This window comes from Anopheles darlingi, chromosome 2, assembly GCF_943734745.1.
Source record: "Anopheles darlingi chromosome 2, idAnoDarlMG_H_01, whole genome shotgun sequence".
Taxonomy (NCBI): Eukaryota; Metazoa; Arthropoda; class Insecta; order Diptera; family Culicidae; genus Anopheles; species Anopheles darlingi.
The window spans coordinates 68,346,057-68,366,072 of NC_064874.1; the positions used below are offsets into that span (position 1 = coordinate 68,346,057).

The 20,016-nt window shown below is 49.4% G+C and overlaps 2 protein-coding genes across 2 annotated transcripts in view; one reads left to right on the top strand and one right to left on the bottom strand.

The window, feature by feature from the left end:
• The window catches only part of LOC125959481 (mucin-19-like), a 17,536-nt gene extending 3,203 nt beyond the window's left edge, over positions 1–14,333 (top strand). Inside the window, 3 exon segments of the mRNA XM_049692304.1 lie at positions 1,257–1,330; positions 9,865–10,454; positions 10,519–14,333. Coding sequence (XP_049548261.1) covers positions 1,257–1,330; positions 9,865–10,454; positions 10,519–14,152 — 4,298 coding nt within the window. The 3' untranslated portion in view covers positions 14,153–14,333.
• A 970-nt stretch (positions 14,334–15,303) lies between these two features.
• Positions 15,304–18,349, bottom strand: LOC125959483 (3'-5' RNA helicase YTHDC2-like). Its single transcript, XM_049692305.1, has 4 exons — positions 18,178–18,349; positions 17,484–18,110; positions 15,451–16,912; positions 15,304–15,325 (listed from the first exon to the last, which is right to left on the bottom strand). Exons 1-4 carry the CDS (start codon positions 18,347–18,349, stop codon positions 15,304–15,306), a joined length of 2,283 nt encoding a protein of 760 aa, XP_049548262.1.
• Positions 18,350–20,016: the final 1,667 nt, after the last annotated feature.

The window sequence follows — 20,016 nt, forward strand, 5'->3', positions numbered from 1 at the left end:
AAAACCCACGGCGCCCTTGTTGGGCCACTGCCGGGGTTGGCATAAACTTCAAATCAAATCGAGCACCACTCCCTCATCTCATCCCCCAGACCAGGCCACCGCCGGATCGTACCTTCGGCTGCGGTTACTGTTGTTAACGACGAACCGTTTAGCCGAACAGCGCCGATAGCTAATTAACCGACTGACTGACTAACCGATTGGCCTCCTCCCTCCAGTGGTGCCGCGTCTGATTTTTGGCGTGCCGCGTAGTAGTGCGCCCTAGGTTCGGGAGGAGGAGGAATAAGGTTCCGCGAGCGAGGCGGCGCTCCCGGTCGGATGCCAGCATCCGATTACACCAAACACCAGACTCTCCAATTCCCGAAGAACCCCGGCCAGCGGGGGCTGGGAATGGGATGTAGGAGAATTAAAAGCATCGACTCATCATCATCCGCCTCCTCTTCATCATCTACATCACCACCAGCAGCAGTCGAAGCAGCGGCGGGCACCAACACTGCACTGCTGGATTGGGTTGGAAGGTTCCCATTTCTTGGCTTCCGCCAACCAATTTCTCACACACGGGATGATCTTGATACCCTTTCACTAATTTGCCATCAGTTTGGCACCGATTGCAGCACCTTCTTAAGCACGGTTTAGCTTGGCTTAGCTCACTGGCTGGCTCGTTGGCTGGCGGGCTCGTTGCCTGTCTCGATACCTGCTGCGATTAGTGATGGCAACTTTACATGATTATGATCCGCTTCCGTACCCCATGCGGTTCGTTTTGCGGTCCATATTGGGTTCCCGGGGTGGAGGGGGGGGGGTGTGAAGTGGTGTTGCCACACACACACACACGCACACACACACAGAGCTGTTGGAGCCGGAACGTCAAAACCAATCATACCGACACCATTTGCGCGTCACGTCAATAAGGTCGTGGGGCGGGGTGGTGGAGTGTCGGGTGTAAAGTATGTTTGATGCTTATCATCCAGTCACACGCTCCCAATCAGGTGGCAGCCCCGGTTTTGGGGCCATCGCCCGAGCCTAAGGAAGGCAGGAAGGCTAATTGAACTCATCACGGATTATCAGAACACATGAGGTTTACCTTTCGGGAAACTTGGGCACCGAAAAGGGCCGCCAGAATGGTTCCCACTTTCAGTTCCTTAATACGCTTAATGAGCTCGCGGGCGGGAGCTTCCTCATAATCCTATCGTTCTAATACTTTTCTTTTCCTTTTTTTCCCCACCCCTTGGGAAAACTATTCTTTTCCACTTCCGTTACAGGAATATGGCTGACGGTAATTACCTTCCAGCACGGTCACAGCGAGAATGTCGAACCGAGGGCACTAGAATTGTCAGTAAGTATTCACCCCAAAAAAGGCAGACAGCATGATTGAGAAGAAAATTATGTTAATCATTACCGTGACGGCGTGACGTGGCGTGGTCACTGTTTGCCTTTTACTCTGTTCTGCCCAGCTGTTCCCAGCGGTGCGCTTTTAACTCACAGACGGAGCATTGACAGACGGAGCAGCTAGAGATTGGTCTGGTTTCAGGTCTCTCCGAAAGCCGCTAATTAATTATCTATTCCAGAATGGAATCTTAAACCATTCTTTCTCTCTATCTCTCTCTCTCTCTTCGTCTAATTGTCATGCTGGGCACCTGGAGTGGTGCGACCCGCGAGTTAGCGACACTTAAACCTTCCTCTCCCCCAATTGGCCGCCCTTCTGGTAACAGTATTCCGAACGATCCGCTACTCTGCGGTATTGCGGAAACGATCGTGCTGTATCGTAGCAAATATAGGCCACCGGGGGGAGGGGGTTGGTGCTGCCGGACTGTTGGCCGGAACAAATAACCACATCCTGCCCATTCCCCCCCCCCTCTCCCCTCTCTTTATTGTGTCCCCTTACGTCGCCAAGAATCCCCCTCATCAGCGGTAATTCAATTTCTTCCACAGCCACACTTATGCGCGCAATCGCGGATCAAAATTCCCTATCCCCCTCCTTTCTTCCCGGATCACACCAAACACGGTCCGTCAATCCCATTTCAATCTTTCCGTGTCATCTGACCATTTGCATGTATTAACGCCGAGACGCCGGCGGGACGTTCGATTCTCTCGCGGAAGCGCGGAACACGAACGTTATCAGAACCCGGCGCGCGTCGTCATCGTCAGCAAATCAGGCGGACAGTTTTCCGTTACCGTTACGCCGTTTCGTTCAGTTCAGTTCCCGTCCCGGAGTACCCACCAAGATGGTCACTATATAATGGTCGCAATCGGTTTTCCGTGCCACACCAGACCAGAGATCACCGGCCACCGATTTCCCGCATCATTGATATCGATCTCTTAACGCCCCTGAATGTGGCTTCCTTTCTCTGTACCGCTGTTACTACCAACTACGACGATTGCACCTCGGATAACTCCGGTGCCCGTGATTCGTGATCCGGTCGCGTTGAAGTCGCGGTCAACAAATTTAAACAAATTGGTCTCTTCACGCGCTTCCGGTACCGGTATGTTTCGCGAGTGGCGACGCGTCATTCGTCGTCGTCGTCGCGAATGTTTCCGATCCCCGCCAAGAGTCCGGGCCGGGGAGAAACAATAATTTCATGTGTTCCGGACATCCCCTCCCCTTCCATGCCATCGGGACCGGGATCGGGGTCATCAATCCGGGTGCAAACCGACCGAGCGAAGGGAAAGGAAATGTGGGCTATGGTGGTTTGTGCCCGGGCGGCATGTCACGTGACCCAAAACCCCGCACCCAGTCAAGGGTGTGGTGGCCAGGCCTGGAGGTGATCTAATTTTGGCACATGCCGCTCTCCGCGGTCCCTGTACTCACTCACTCATTCACTCTCCCCCCCGGGGGCGCGCACTATAGCTGGTGGTTCTCGCTGGAGGCGACCGCGGTGACCATAAACCTATTTGTGGCCTAACTTTCGAAAAGTTCGGTGAACGGAGGGCCCCCCCGGAAAAAAGCACATTCTAGGGACGAATGACGAATGTTTGCTTGCCAGCGCCAGGGCCAGGGCCAGGGAAATCGGTGCCGCCACAGGTGCCGAAAACAGAAAGGGATAAACCTGGTTTTGAATTAATTAAACGAGGAACAAAAGCGAGTGGCCAGCGGTTAATGTGTTGAGGAGGGTTCGGAACTGCGCCCCCCGGGCAGGTGGATGTGTCGATTTGTAAAAGTGTTGTGGCCTCGCAACCAAACAATCGGAGGCAACAGGTGATTTTGATTAATCGCTGGTACGATTCCGTTTCCGTGAGCATGCACATAAGTGTGGCAGTGTGGTAGTACAATCAGGTCGATGGAGGCTACTGTATCGGCCACCACTGGCAACATCGTAGATGATGTCATCTCAGCGCCACGCTCAGGTACTAACTTCCTGTACGAATTAAGTAAACACCATCCCTCGATCGTCATTACTTCCGGGCACACTACTTTACATAAGCTAGCTAGTTGCAGTATGGCAGTTGGCCTGGTTCAAACTGGAACCTCTAGTACGTCGCTGTCACCTACTTGGCCTTTGCAGGCGGGCCACTGGCGGCAGTAATGTTACAATTTTGATTTTACTTTCATAATTACCCACCGCGCCAGATTTCACTTTCTCCCGATCCAACAACAACAACAACAACGCCGCACATTCAGAAACACTAACCCCGAAAAGCAAGCATAGCAGCGCCACTATCATTCCACCATTGCAATTACGCGATGCTTATGCAAAGAATCACCGTCATTATCATAAATGGATGGCCAGCGAGCGAGCGAGCGAGCGGGCGTGTGAGTGTGTGCGCGGCATGCAAACATGCCTGCAACTTCATGCTTTGGGCCGCCATCTGTGATGGAGCATCAGTCACTTCAGGTGTTTGTGTTTGTGTTTTTTGCTTTTGAGGGGAGGGAAAATTTGGTGGAAAACACGTTCACCTAGTAGCGGGGCGCACGGTAATGTAATCTACAACCAGATGGGCAGTTAGGTCTTATGATCTATAGCCCCAAACGGGGGTTGAGTGCTTTTCCGTCTCGCTACTTGTAAGAATCGTAGCTTCCGGATTCCAAAATGACCGCTTCGCAGATGTGTTACAGATCCAAGGAGGCATATGGTGTAATCCGTACCACGGGCCCTTGCATGATTGGTCTCTTGGTGCACCACAATCATGTGTACCATTCTCAGGGACGAGGATCGAATTGTGATGAAAGTGCGTGCCCGGCACACCTTGATCGAAAGCGCTCGAAGCCGTTTCCTCAACAATAACAACCACAGCCCGTAATCCACGTAACCAACATGCAAAGTGAGCGAGAGAGCGAGAGAGAGTAAGAAGTGATGTTTTACAACGCGCCAACGTTTCACATTTGCAAAGCGTCGAGGGCTGGCCACGTTTTGGATGTGGCCTGCCGAAGCGATAAAACAATACTTTCTAGCACTGCACCTACAAGGGTTAAGCGTGGCAAAGGGGCATAACTACTCGCCGGCACTAAATGAATGGCCACTGACGGTGATGGCAGCAGCAGCAGCCGCATCTGTGTACGAGGTACAGATTTCACATTACATTATGTTACTACAGGCCCCCATACTAAACACTGGATTAACATCCGTGAGGGAGCCATTTTTATTGCCGCACATAAACGAGCAAAGACGCAGCCGCCAATATGGCAGCTGGCGGCGGCGATGGCCAGAGTCGGCCTCGCGGTTGCAAGCGAACTGCATCACGTGGGAACGGTTGCTCGCTGGCCTATGCCAAAGCGCGCATTGCCGCACGCACCGCATGAGATGAGTTTCTCCTCGTGCTGCGTTCTTTCCATCACTTTTGCTATCATTTTCTTCCGCAAAAGGTTCGCGTCGCGGTTTATGGTGCTACCGGGTGTGTGTGTTTTTTTTTCCTGCAGATGCTATTGTCTGTGTGCACTCGCCGCCTCAAGTTCTAGGTTCATAATCAACCGGGGAAGGCCAACCAGTAGTGGGCGATGAGAAAGCAGAGCAGAGAGATGGGAGCGTTAAGCAGCTTGCCCGGCAAACTGTGCCACCGTTGTGGCGCCCTCGCCTCTTCGGTGCATATTTACAATGCAATTCCTCTCGAGAAAGAGGTTGCATAAATATGTTATTAGCATGTAAACACTGCTGGCCATTGTGCGTTAGTATGTTATTGTTGTTGTTTTTTTTTTTTTGTTGTTATTTGTTGCTAAATAACATTTGCAATCTCTGCGCATCGAGCATCGGTTTCGCAGACTTCCCATCTGTTTTGTCCGTTCGTCCCCGTTTCCTGGAATGTTCATCAGGTTTCTTTCCCCTTTGGCCAGGCTATAATAAATTGGCGAAGAATGTACCGTAGCCCTAGAAACATTTTGTAGAAATCAAGCTGACACTTTTGCTAACGGTTTTTCGATCGGTTTTGAACCTGACCTCCGTTTTCTTAGCTATGTATGAGAAGAAAACCGATTGGAAATCAGAATAACCATCAAAAATATGTTACATCCATCAACAGTTTAGATGTTAAAATTGGTAAAGCAGCTGCTTCAATGCAATACTATCTCAATTTTTTTTTTCAAAACAGACGAATGATCAGCGTCCCGGTTTCGTCAATTTCTAGACCAAAAATCTCATAGTGTAGACGCTAAAAACTAGAAATATCGTATATTGGCTTAGATTATTTTAATTTGAACAAAGAAAGGAGGGGTTAGAAAGCCTTAACGTGTCATTAGTAAGCGAATCTCTGGAATGTTTACGTTGAAACTGTTGCTGCGAACTATTAACCGCTAACGATCTGCTAAAACGCTGGCATCGAGCGCGAATTTGCTAATCTGCGACAACAGGTTAGGCAAAAAAACGGTCAACCTATCATCGTCTGCGATTATCACTCCATGACAACAAATTTGGACCTTAGAATATTCATGATCTTCTTCCCCCAAGCCCGCTCAACAAAAACAATCAAGGATCACGATAACGATCAATCAATGATCGCCAAGAAGCGAGAGCGGCATAAGCATTGAGCATCGAATGCGAAAGAATGCGATCCGGAATCTCTCGGTCCATTATCCGAGTCCACCGCACACAAAACAGGCTTTTGCCATGACAGTCCCCCCATTCCCAGCACCCCCGGTACGATAGCGATCGATGGTTCTGGGCCAATTGACACGACGCACGCAAACCTAGTTCAAGTCGAGAACGGTATTCTAAATATAAATTCTTCGCATTTCCCATTCAGCGGCCTGCTTTCTGCCTTCCCTTTGAAACCTGAACTGCCACCTACCCCCCTTGGGGATAAGCCTGTCAACATAAAGCAATCACAATCCTAATGGCGATTTGGCGTAGCGGATAGGTCACGTTAAGAATTTAAGATTGGGGGCCAGAATCGCTGCAGTGCCTTTCGCGCACATTATCTGAACTGGTTTTTTGGTGGCGGCGCTTTCGACGACAGCGAACAGCGAGGGGCGTAACGAGAAGCAATAAAATACACTCCATGGGTCCGGTCGAGCTTTGACTGCCCATTGCCCCGTGAATTAATGCGTCGTTCTACGTTCCGGGTTCCACGGAACGGCCAAACCTTGGACATGGAATGAAATATTTGCTCCATTTTCTATCCCTTCCTCCTGGCATCCGTCGTCTCCCGGGTGTGGTGATGATGACCGACGATGATGATTGATACTTGCGGGCAAACCTGAACGGAGGGAGCGCGTTCTATAATGACAGGTTACCGATGCGGCCAGCCCGAAGAAACCCGGCTTGACCGCACGCAAAACGGTGACCATCGTTTTTGCGAAAATTAATTCAATCCTATCTCATGCGGCTATCATTGCTACGCTCGGCGGCGTTTATCATTATCGAAATAATCGATCGCCCAAGGGAATGGAACAACGCCGGGAACGCCACAATTGAATTACGTCGAACCGTCGCTTCGAGTCTAGGCTTTCCAGGCTTGTGTGCTCCCAAGTCCCATTTCGGCGGTCTGCCCGCGTACCATTTATCATTTCACCCCGGAGGGCTAACCCGCCCCGGGAGGGTTGCTTCCTAAATTGGATCAAAGTAGATTGAAAACTCATCTCTAATTCAAAGCTGTTGACCTACATTTCTGCTGCTGTGTGGCTGGCGTTGGTAGTGGTCGAGGTGTGGCATTTTCGTTTGCCAAAAAAACGCAAAATCCGATGGCGCCATCTTTCGCAAAATGATTTGCATCTGCATCTGCATTCATCATCTTCTATCCCCGGTACCGGTAAATCGGACATTTGCAAGTTAGGTGGGCCACCTGAGTGGCAGGCACCGTGGCTAAGGGTTAGCTGAAAGGCTAATTGAAATGTTCAGCCCGTTATACATAATTCATTTCCCCCGTCAACGTAATACGCACGTTCTTCTTTCTTCAAAAACTAACAACAACAAAAAAAACCCCGAACAGACGGCCGGTGGGCCACCAAGCGTGGAACAATGGACAGTTCCCAGGGTGGCTGCAATGATCTCAAGCCTAATATGATAGGTTGATTGAGTTATGGCTCAACCGGGGCGGGCACTCACGGGCTCACCGGTTCTTGGGTTTATTCTTTCTACAGTTTTCTATTCACCCATTCATAGAAAAAGACTTTGGAAAAAAAACGCTCTTCTAGCCGGAATGTCTGAGGTTGTCATCAGAGGCCGTTTAGCTGGTTCGCATGGCTGCACTTGCGGCAATACGGACGGTGCGATCAAAGCCGAAGACTAATTGCAGGAATAAAACGAGCGAGCAATAGCGGTGTTTGTTCGGTTGCGTTAAACAAACTCCATTTAGGTAATAATGGCACTTGTCGTGACTTAGGTGGTGGAGTTAGAACTGGAGTATCGCCCACATTGCCTGGAGTATACACACACACACACCATGCACAGTTGGTTGGGTCGTTGTCTGTTCTTTTATTTTTTTAATAGGAGTACTATAGATAAAATGGTAATAGGTTATGATAGGGCTATTGTTGTTGTATAGCCACTTCTTTGTTTAGTTGCTTCTTTTCTAAGCATTAAACTATTGCGCTTCTCGTCCAAAAAGCGCGCCTTCGGTACAGTCTAGTACGGTTTTCCTATAAACGTAACTCTTTCCCAGGACAGAGAAGAATGTTGTTCATCTTGGAAAGCACTGGCAAACAACACTTGGAAAGCTACAGAAACATCTGCAGTCAATCTGCAGCTCCACCGAACGAAGAGAAAATAGTGCTCAATCGTCGGGAAAACGGCGTCGCCAAGCTTCTCCTTCGATTGAATTACACAGTCTGATTACCACGTGATCGTGGTCGGAGTTTGGATCAATTGTAGAAATCAAATACGTCAGTACGCACCAACCCATACCGGCTCGTTCGAGTTTCTTTTGCTGTTGCATGTCTATCAGCCACAGGGAGATGAGCAAAAGAAAGAAAAAAATATGTTCGCGACCTTTTTCCGTGACAAGACCCTCCGCCAGACGACTAGCGACTAGGTGATCGATGGTGTGCTTGTTGTGACATGCTGGTTATATAGCCGAAAGGTGCGTTGTTGTGTGTGGCAACGGAAGAAGAGACGATCCGTGGTCTAGACACGCGATTCGCAACTTCATTCCACATGTTCTCTGCCGCGGGCCATGGAATGGCGAACGATTCGTGCGTGAAAACGGAAGGCACAAAACTATGCAGCAAACGCATTATTGCTGCGATTGCGTGCTGTCGGAAGAGCTATGCTTTGCCCCAGTTTGAAACGGCTGATGTTAAGTTTCCATCAAGTGACACAAACAGCAATCTTCTAGTGCCCTCTGACAACGTGGGATGTGTGCTGGTTGGAACAGAGGCGTTCGGTTTTAATTTTTGTTTTTCCTTTATCTTCTCTTATATTTATGCAAAACAAATTTGTTAACCAGTACAAACATTAATACCTTTTATCGGGTTTTAGATAAATTGTTCTATTTCTACTTGAAAATGCTTTACCAAGCGAATTGAACCATTCGAAGTACATGCTTGCTTGAGACATGTTATTTTTATGTAGGGACAACTATGCCACTAAGAACATGAAAGTCCGATAGGTTAAACGTTATATAAACTATCAATTATCTGTTAGAAGGGCAAATAAACTTCTAGGTTGAGAATACAATAATCTAACAAAGCGCTTCGCTTACCCTCGACATTCATTTGGCTGTTCTTTGGTGCAAGCAGATAGCAAACCGTCTAGAAATATTAAAATTTCGCCCTTCAAACATACTCATACACGCTATCGATTACCATTACAAAAGTTTGCTCGCACATCCGCTACCAGAATCATCCAAAAATTATCTCAATTTCACGATGGTCTAAAGTAATGTTTCACGGTTGTGGGACGACCATTTCTATCCTCCGGTGTCTCAGGCGATCGATCGCACCGGTCTCACCATCAATTATCCATTAGTTGTACGGTAATTTGTGAAAAATTAGATTTCGTTTTCGCCTCGCCCACAGCAACCTCACCGCCCAACTTTCCAAATGTACCGTGCAAAATGTGTTTCTCGCTCGATCTCACTCCGGCCTCCACCCTGCCCCGGCCAGTGCCTTTCGGCCAGTCGAGCATTAAGCGATTTGCGTTCCGCACGCTAGATCACGCGGGCGGGGGGGGGGCTACGTTGCAATCACGGTACCAGGCACGGTGTCGGACGCATCCACAGATCATACGATGCGTAACGAATTAAACCCCTTCGTTTCCATTGGCCATCAACACGGCCAGAAAAAAGGCGGTAAAAGCAGTGCGGCCGCTCGAAGTGGGCGTACGTTCTTAGGGTGGAAAGTGGTGCTTACAGCCCATGGAGTATGACCACCCGCGCCGCGGCGTTCACTTTTCCTTCTCTCACTTTCATTTGTACCACGTTCGGTATCATCAGCCGTGGCAGCAAATAGAACTGAAAGGAATGTTGATTAATTGACTTGTTGGATTTCCACTCTTCCAATGCTAGGTACCATGGCGACCGTTATCGTACCATCTGCCCCAGGCACAACCACAACAGCACCAGCAGCAGCAGCAACAGCAGCAACAACAGCAGCTGATCAGCGTTGCCAGCTTCGACACGACCAGCAAGGACGAATTGGTTCACATCGCACAGCATAATGCGCAGATTTTGAAGCAATTCAATCAGCCAATCACCCAGTACCAGCAACAGCAGCAACAACAGCAGCAACAGCAGCAGAATAGCATGAAGGTGCAGATCACTACCCATCAGCAGGCACCGGGAGGACCAGCACCGAGCCACCACCACCATCACCTTCATCACAATGGAAATTTGGTGCAGATACAAGGACCGGCACCACCATCCTATGGTCATACTCCGGCCGCCCCGAAGTACATGACGACTCCGCTGCTGCAGACGATCTATCCCTCATCCCCGATCAAGGCGCAGCCACCGCAGAAACCGTTCGTCAAATCGGACCAAATCACCACGCTCAACATGGTGCACAGTTCGACGCCAAAGATTGCGGCCGCCATCTCATCGCACGGTGCGATCGGTGTCAAATCGGCCAAGTTCAACGGACAGTTTAGGTAAGTAAAGTTATCCCAGTCGAACCGTGCACTACCACAACTACTCCCCATCCTTGATCGCCATCCATTTCAGGGACACTGCACCGGCAATCGTACAGAAGTCTACCCTGAAGCCTCATCCGGTCATGAACAAACTGCAATCGCACATGGCCATCGCTGGCTTCCGGCCGAAGCAACCGGTCGCTACCAGCTCGAACCGGTTGGAGCAATTCATCAATCCGAACCACCTGTACGGTACCTACATCACATTTGGTCAGTCACCGGCTAGCCTCAGCCCGGTTCCGTCGAAGACAAAATTCTTCGGTCAACTGGGCACGAGTCTACCGAGCTTCGATACGCAGACACTGAAGAGCTTCTTCAATGCTCCTGGCTACACACCGAGTGCGGCACAGTTCAAGAAGCTCAACTACATCCATCAGCAACAGCAGCAGCAGCAACAGCAGCAGTTGAGTAATGCAGGAAAATTCGCGTTTCCACATTTCAACCAGATCCCGGCTGATTTGGCCGAGTTCCCGAAAAAGTATGTTACTCCGTCATCAGCCGAGAAGGAGTTGACGAAGGGCCCGGGAAGTCTAGACTCGACACCGCTGTTCCCTCATCTACCGCCGAGCGTGCTGACACCGTTCTTCCAGCAAGTGCAGCAACAGCAACAGCAGCACATCAGCGGGAATAAGTATAACAACTTCAATCTGAAAACTCAACATCCGGCACCACCGGTAGCTGTGCAGCAGCTTCCATCACCGTCGTCCGGTTCCAAGCACAGCTTCTCCCAGTCCCAGTTCCAGCATCAGCAGCAACAACAGGAGCAGGAAACGCTGGCTGCCTTTGGCAGTCAGTCCATCTTCGGTGCTGGTGGTAGTTCGTCGTTTGGTTCCTTCAGCACACAGCAACCGCTTCCGATCGATCATAAACCGTTCGAGATCGTGAAGTTTAAGGAATCGCCTGGCAAGCAGCTACCGACGAAGTATAACGAGATACGCGATGAGTACAGCAAGAACCTGGTGCCGCCACCACCGAGCACCCAGCAAGCCTTCCTACCGACCGTGCTGAACCACCTCTCGGAGTCGGCCTCACCGAGCAAGGACCCAATCGAGATACTGAACAAGTACAACATCAATCCCCACTCACCGTTACAGGATGCTAATCGGTTTAGCTATGAGTTCCCGGCGCGTCCAACGGCTGGTTCGCCTGTTTCGAGTACGGCCTCGTCAACGACTACCACCACGACGACGACGCAGTTCCCAACGGCAACAACCCTACCACGGCAGCAGTATTATCAGTCTCATCATTATAACTCCCACCTCGAACAGTCAGCACATGGTGGCTACCATCACGGAGAGCATGCCTTCCCCGGCCAACATCATTCGTCCTCGCCAGTGCTGGTGACGCCGATCAATGAGCTGGGCGATGGCGGATTGTGGCTCACGCGTGAAAAGTATCTTACAACGGAGAAACCGAACGTGTTCAAGAACCTGTTCCGTCCGGTGGAGAGCGAATACAAGCAGCACAAGCTGATGCATCCTTCCTACACGGGACTACCACCGAACAGGCGACCAGCTTCAACCGCTTCGACGACCACAACGACCATAGCCAGTGGCAGTGCGACGACCATCTCACCGTGGGATCAATCAACGGAGGAACCGGTCATAACGCACAGCTTCTTCACGATCGAGGATGCGATCGCAGATCCAACGCTGGTTCCACCGAAATCGAAGAATAAGTACAAGTACACGACGGATGCAGATGAAGAGAACCGCCAGGATGATTTGCAGCTCGAGATCGTCACGATCGGTCCGTTCGTAGCTTCGGAGGAATCACCGATCAGGCCCTTGCTGACGACGACTGCACCGATCAGACCGAACCAGGGTCCATCGAAGGGTGCAAGCTCACCACACAGACGTAGACGCCCAAAACCCAGCAGTACGACGACCACTGAGTACTCCACTGAACCGGATTCAACTGAATCAACCACAACGACGACGACGACGAACGCGATCACGGATAGTCGGAACCGGAATCGAATTCGCTTCCGTCAAAAGTCCGTTACAACGCTGCTACCAGTACCGGTGGAAACGGAGGCCGTGACCACTTTTATTCCGCCGACTCCACCACCACTGGCGGCATTCGCATCGAGCGAGGAGTTCGACGTGGCGGCAATCAAAAAGTTCCGCAAGAAACCGCATTTTACAAGGAACCGGTACACGGTGCTGAATCAACGGGAGGAGGAGCGGCCAGTACAATTGGATGGTACAGAACCTTCGCTTGCTACACCACCGGCGACGACTACTACGACGACCACTACCACCACAACAACCCTCCATGCCATTTCGCCAAGTGCCGATGCTGCTCCATCGGTGTCGCCTGCACTTGGCGGTGGATTCCGATCACGCTATCGTCCACTACCAGCGTCGCAATCGACGAAAGGCAGAGATTCCCAGGAAGAAACGACAGGTGATGTGGCCGGATCGAAAGTTACTTCCACCCGGCACCAGAATCGACCCTTGCCAACGACGGCAAGCACTGTTGCGGATTCGATCGTTGCATTTAATTCGGACGAATCGGCCAGCAACTTTTCCGATGGTCAGAACAAAACGACCGGAACTCCTGGTCGCGGTGTAGAGCTAAATCGACCACGCTTCAGCATCAAGGAGTACCGGAACAAGCTTAACCGAACGACGTCAACTGCACCATCACCAACACCGGCGACCGGTGGTGATGGTGGCGGATTGGAAACGACAACGGCCACCAAGCTGCGCTTCCCTACACGCAACCGGTTCTTGCTTAATGCACGGCTCAACAAAACAATCGAGACGAACGAAATCGCCCCTACCGGTGTGGGCGCAACAACAGAACGGACGGGCAATGAAACGACGACGCGTAGTTCGTTCCGTCCGCATGGTACACGCACCTACAATCGGTATACGGGGAAGAAGCCTTCTACTGAAACACCGACCATCGGTACTACGGCAAATCGAGGACAACCGGCCAGTGTCGGTACGTTGGTGAATCGGGGTCGCACCAAGTTGGGCGAGGCTTCTGCCAATCGAACTGCTTCGTCCGGTTCCCCCGGGTCCACTTTTAACACGACGGCTTCACTGATTAACCGCCGTCCACCGAAGATCACGCTTCGGCAACGGATCCAAAACTACAACCGTAAGAAGGAAATGGAACAGACCGGTAGTGGCAACATGGACACAATAGATGATGGCACGCTAAAACGCGACGAAACTGTCGATTCCACGCTGGATCAGAACAATCTGGTTGCTTCTTCCGGGGAACAGAACCGCCCGATCGATGATATCGGTTCACTTGGAGAACAACATGCTGGCGAAACGAATAGTGTCCTACGATCCGGTTCCGTTGGCGGCCAGGGCGATGAGCGAGGAACAGCGACGGCTGTGTCCAGCACTACGGAAGGCTATCGACATCATGAGACGGCCATCATGAAGATATCGCCCAAGGAGACCAGCGCAAACACGGGTGACGATTATGATCTGAACAGTGCTTCGTCCGACTACTCGAAACGGGTCGTCGAGCTGACTTTGTCCGGTACGGCGTCACGGGATCGAGGCAGCTTCAAATCCGTTAATAAGGGGCTTCTTTCGCGCAAGGTGCCCGGATACTTTACGCTTGCGACCGAAGACCCAATCCTGCCGATCGAGGCATTCTTTCCGCAGGTGAAGAAACCGACCGGTGGCCTTGCGTGATGCACCTACTAGGCGCGCTTAGTCGAGTCACATCGACCAACCGAATCGATCGTTATCATCGATCGTTCAATCTGTAAATGAGTGAGTGTATGTGAAGTCTGAAGGCCACCACCATTATCCCCGGCCGCGACGGGGACCATTAGTATTTAAATGGAAGTATTTAATACGCTGGAAGGAAGCAAGCTGGAGCGCTCAAGCTGCTGTTCCTTTCTACCTTTAACCGATTGGATAACGCCGTTCTCATCTCGGGCACTCCAACAAGCGAAGAGTGTTGTTCCCCTACCGAGCCATGTTTGTCACCAGGGTAATCTAGTTAGACACATACGCATCCAAGCAGAACAAAAGTATGTAAGGAAGCACCTTTGGTTGGAGAGCATGGCGAACGCTGTCTACATTTTATTTATTTTACTGTTGGCTAAGAAGCTTTAGAGAATTCATTCTTTTAACCCATTGGAGCATATAGAAAAGCCGGAAAAACGTGGTGAGGGCGTAACACTTCTCGACTTTCCTACGCAGTCGCAGCGATATTTCTTGGCGCTCATGCTATGCGCCGATGATCATACATCACCTGTTTCTCTCTGTTTCGTTTTCTTTTAACTGTACTATAATAATGTTTTAAGTAAGGCAAGCTGGGAGCACCAGTGGTAGTAGCTGTAGCAGCTGTAGAAGATTGAAAGAGAAAAGAGAGTAAGAGAAGCAAATAAATATCTGTAAATCAAATTGTCTCTCTGGAATGGCGTACCTTACCTGGTTACTGTGCCATGTTGTGCTGATCATCTTCAGCCCGCGGATTCTGCCTTGTCTTGCGGGGTTCCTTGCGATTGATTAGCCAATGCGTGCCCAAGGAACATTTTTTCAGTATTTTCGGTTTAGCAGCAGTGTTGGGAGCAGCACGGCAAACCTCCTCTAGCTGCAGAATGGTGCTGATACGCCCCAACAAGGCGTACGAGTCGCTCGATGCTAACGCCCGCAATGGATGCTCGGTGAACTCGCGAAACGTACGTGCCAGGCCTGCGCGAAGACGCTCTACTGCACCGACAAATTGGCGCGGAATTTTGAACACGTATCGTTGGCCAATGATTAACTCGTTCGTATGTTCCATTGCGATGCTGTTGTTGGGAAGTACCTTCGGCTCCACGGCAGTGACCTGATCAACACCGCACATCAGTGCCACTGTCCAGTCGGAGATGACAGTATTTTCAACGATCTGCAGCTTCTTCCGGTATAGTTCCGGTGGTACGTTTGCTCTTTCACAACTATCCGGCAGCAACGGTCGTGGATCATGCTTGTACACGTACATTATCCAGTGTGATGCAAGCTCCTTCACCTTCACAACGGACGCCGGATGCAGCTCGAGTGGGTCTGGCTCGCCGCAGCTTACCAGCGCCATCTTTTCATAGTCCATTTTTACCAGATTTGGATATAGACCGGCCGCCAGGCAACCTTTGATGGTGCTCCATTGCGAGGAGCGTTCATTCAACTGATGCACGTTAACCGACCGACCCACGGTCACAATGTTGAGTGCACGCAGGTGTGACATTAGCCGAGTGCGTAGATTGCTGATCGCTTCCATCGCGCCTAGCTTCAGGCAGTACTGCTCAATCATTGACCCATCATCCAGAGCCACCTTGGCCGCGTTCCAATCTTGGAATAAGCGCAGCAACACGTAGAAATCACTGAGCGAATGGCGATCGCAGGCGGCTTTAATACTAGCGATACGCTTGCATTCTGTCTCATTTCTGGGTTCAATGAACGGGTCACCCACCAGAACGGAGGCTACTATTGTTAGCACCGGATCGATACACCGAAACATAATGGCGTATAGTAGGGCTTTGCCCAGCACCGCACTGTTGCAGAGGTTGGCCAACAGTAATCCCAAATTGGTGGGTGCTAGGTCCCTAGTGCAAATGGCACCGATTTGCTGCAGGTGTTCCAAGAATCCAGGTATCTTCAGATCTAGCGTACCTGGAAGTGCTCTCTCCAAGAACGAAACATCGGACGAGGATGATTGGCATAGTAGAAACTTTAGAAGCAATTCAGACATTGGAGGACAGTTGCGACTCTTCTGTTCCTTTTCATTCATACAGCACATTTCCTGCTGTATGCTGTACAGATGGAAGCACCCACGTTGCGCTATGGCACTTCGCACTTTGGCCGTTTTCGTTGTTATCAGTTGTCTTGAGTGTGGATTGTATGAGCCATCGGATGCATTATAGGCACGGTAAGCTGTCAGACCGGTATCGATAACATAGTGGATGTTTCCAACCTTCGGCATAGCACCGAACATACAATCCTCGAGTAAAATGATCTGAAAAGCGGCCGCACCGATCCGCTCCACTTCTAGGGCGATTTCATCCTCTGCGACAAACCGATGCAACAGAACGAACGAGTTTGTTGGTAGGTTCAATCTGGTTGTCTTTAGCAGAAGGTCATAGCATCCCATGATGTCCGTAAATTCCGGCATCATAATAAGAATAATGCCACCAGGAAGGTTTTCGTAAATGTGCTGCACAATGTTGACCACCAGCTGATTATCCACAGCGTACGGATTATGTAGACGTTGATACATCCACAGAAAAGCATACTCGTAGCGCCATTCTACAGGTTGGCTACGGTACTGATCATAGTGTTTGTTGATTATCGACAGACACGCTGCATCCGCCTGAGTGAAGCACCAGTGCACTAACTCCGACTGGCATTTACCCTTCAAATACGGGTTAGCACCCAACGCCAGTAACGATTCGACGATCGCAACGTGTCCTGAAATGGAAAATGCAAGATTTAACAATGAAGCCCAAGCATGGCCAAACACCCCAGAATTTACCATGGTATGCAGCAATCATTAGTGCTGACATTTTGGGTTCTGTTGCTTGATAATCGACCATGAATGGGTTGAGCAGGAAGAAATGCATTAACTCTTCGAAACTATCCTCTCCCTTCGATAACCAACAGTGCTTCAGTAGGACATCCAAGTAACTGCTAAGATTGCAATCGAGGTACTGATACAACAACTGAGGCTGAAAATTTGCCAGCTCGTCGAGTGCGCTGATATCTTGTGGAATTGATTTCATGTTCTGAATAACGGTGTTGGTGGAAAACTTAGTTAAAATGGTTGCGAGGTAAATATCTCGCGCGGCCAACCGATTTCGTGTTTGCGGTGCAATCATGGATTGGTATTCGGGAACTGCAAAGATTGGCGCATCATTGAACACCTGAGTAGCATCCTCTGCCTGTTGCTTCGAAGAGAGAAGCAACAGTTTGATTGATTTGTGCTCCGAGATGTTTTCTTTCAGCAGTTGAAGCAGCAAATCGTTCTCAACCGTGCACTGACCTACGTCATCCAAGATCAGGTGGGTTAACATGCCGAAAAAGGTTTTCCCGTTCGGTGCCATGAGATGGGCCAGGAAAGTTTGTGTGGAGCAAATGACAATATTTGTGATTTCGCTCAGTTGATGACTGAAGGTAACATCGTATCCTACGGCTTTGCCAATCTGCTCCTTGCGCTCTTGGCAGATCTGCTTAACGATGATCGCAACTTCCTGTTCGCTGGACAGTACGCACAGCCCACGGCACACTTTATTGCCGGTCGAGCAATCCTCCAGGATGTACTGGATCGTCTGCACGCTTCGATTGACATCAATGGCACCCGTGACAATCGCCACGGGATCCGCACCGGCCAACCAACTGAGGATATCGTTCCGACAGCACGATATAGGTAGTTGCGCACGCTGTAAAGCTGTTGCCGCATCCTCGCCCGAAGCAGGAGGCACGGCTCCGTGAGCCTGGGTCGTATTTTCGAGCAAAAGGTTAATATTGCAGAAGTCGAAAGCCGTCTCATTTCGGATGAATCGCTCATTCACAGGCTGCTTCTGTTCGCATTGCATGGGCCCTAGCAGCTTCTCTGTTTTAGTGCCAAACTCAAGACAGCCGCCGTTATCGACTCGGTGAATCTCCAATTCTGTGGAAAATGAACAGCAGTTTTAGTTAGCATGTCCTGCGATATAGAGTGGCCAATTCCTACTTACTTCCGTCTTTTCTCTGAAGACAGCGCACATTCTTGAAAGCATCTTCCGAGGCAAATCGTACTTGCAGTGATTGCAGCGTTGTTCGGTCTACTTCATATTCAATCAACACGCTTTTTTCCCTAATATCCCGCTGGATCATTAGAGTAATTGCGGAAATAGTATCGTCAACCATCCTGGCCCTGGAAAGCAGAAAAACAGAAAACGGAAAAACACGCGCCATTTCCCAGAAATGATAAAAATCGAAAGTGTAGACATTTGAATCGGTTATGGCATAGAACCGATTCAAATGTCTACACGGAATTTGAAATGGCAGTTACTGGCAACAGTTGTGGAGAGTAGAACGGCACCGTACGAACGGCGTTGAAGAAGAGTTAAATGGGAGGATGACTATTTCGTGCATTCTGGAAAGTGTAGTATCTGATGCTAATTGTAAAAAGAATCCAAAACAAACCGGACCTGTGATGATGCACAAATACAACACTGAAGGTTTATGATATATTTCTATTTAATTTTTTTGCGCTTTTTTTTTGTTTCCATTCGATACACTGGATTCTGTGTATTTTATTTTCTCTCCATTCCCCGGTTCCCCTTCCGTTGGCCACGTTCCGCAGCGGTTTGTGCTTGCATTCGCAATCGTTAAGTTGTACAAAGAGAGTTAGATACAGAGATTTGTGGGACTTCTCGTTTACATGTTCTGGGAGCCAACGAGCCAACAACGAGCTGTACTCGACAGCATAAAGAGCGTATAACTGTTCGATTATCAATCTCTTCCTCGTACCGCATGGCTATTGCTCTTAGAAGGTTGTTAGTGAGTGATTGCAAGATATCATGATAGATTTCTTGTACGGCGCCTCTTCTATCCATCAGCTCAATAGTTTTAAATAGAGAAAGCACGCATTTGCTCTCGGAAGCTAGTAAAGAGATAAAAATTGGGGGGTAAAAGTAGCTGCCTGTTTTCCTGTTTTCCATACGAGTTTGGTAACAGTTGAAATTGATGCACTATCCGCAAAGACCCATACTTGTTCTGCCCTGCTACCGTGAACCGTGTGACGTCCTTCGACCTAATGCTTATACAAACTGACCTCTGAATCCACTGATTACCTTACAGAAAATATTAAAGCCTTCCTGAAAACCCATTGGTTCCCAGCAGCATCTGTCCTTCTCATTCGGCTCGTTTGGTGTGCGAATAGAAATGGTACGGTGCGTCGCTCAGACCCCTCGGATCTTTTGAAGTTTTATGCTTTGAGAATACGTGAAATTTGCGCTTCCAGAGTGTATCGGAAGGTCATAACTGTTGTAATAGAATATTGTCATATTTATTAAAATAATCGAAATACTAAACACAGCAGCATTCTGCTTCTGGTTTTCACGCTTTTAATCTCGTTACACGATTCTACGACTCCCACCACGGCACTATGTTTGTTAAAGGTTTGTTTGTATACATATCTTTATATATATAGAATATTTTTGTTATAAATACAAAAGTAGATTATTTGGTTTATATGTATATGTATATATGTATAGTTTCTGCCTCTCTATGTTTTCCAAACAACGCTTGCAGAAGTAATAACATATGTTGTGTGTGGATGTGTGAACTTTTACAGCACGTGTTGCTAAACATGGCCATCGATTGATATCACTAAAAGTAGTTGTGGTGTGTTTTGGAATTGTTACTCATGTTTTAAACATTTTTTAATGTTCCCGCCTCATCAATCTTCATACTGTGTAAATGTTCTGTGTATAGCGTGATGTGACGGCGGTGTGCAATACAAATCGTCTGCTGCCTGGTCGATGAAGGTGTCCCTTTTGAAGCCAGTTCGAGCGAGGACGACGGAATCA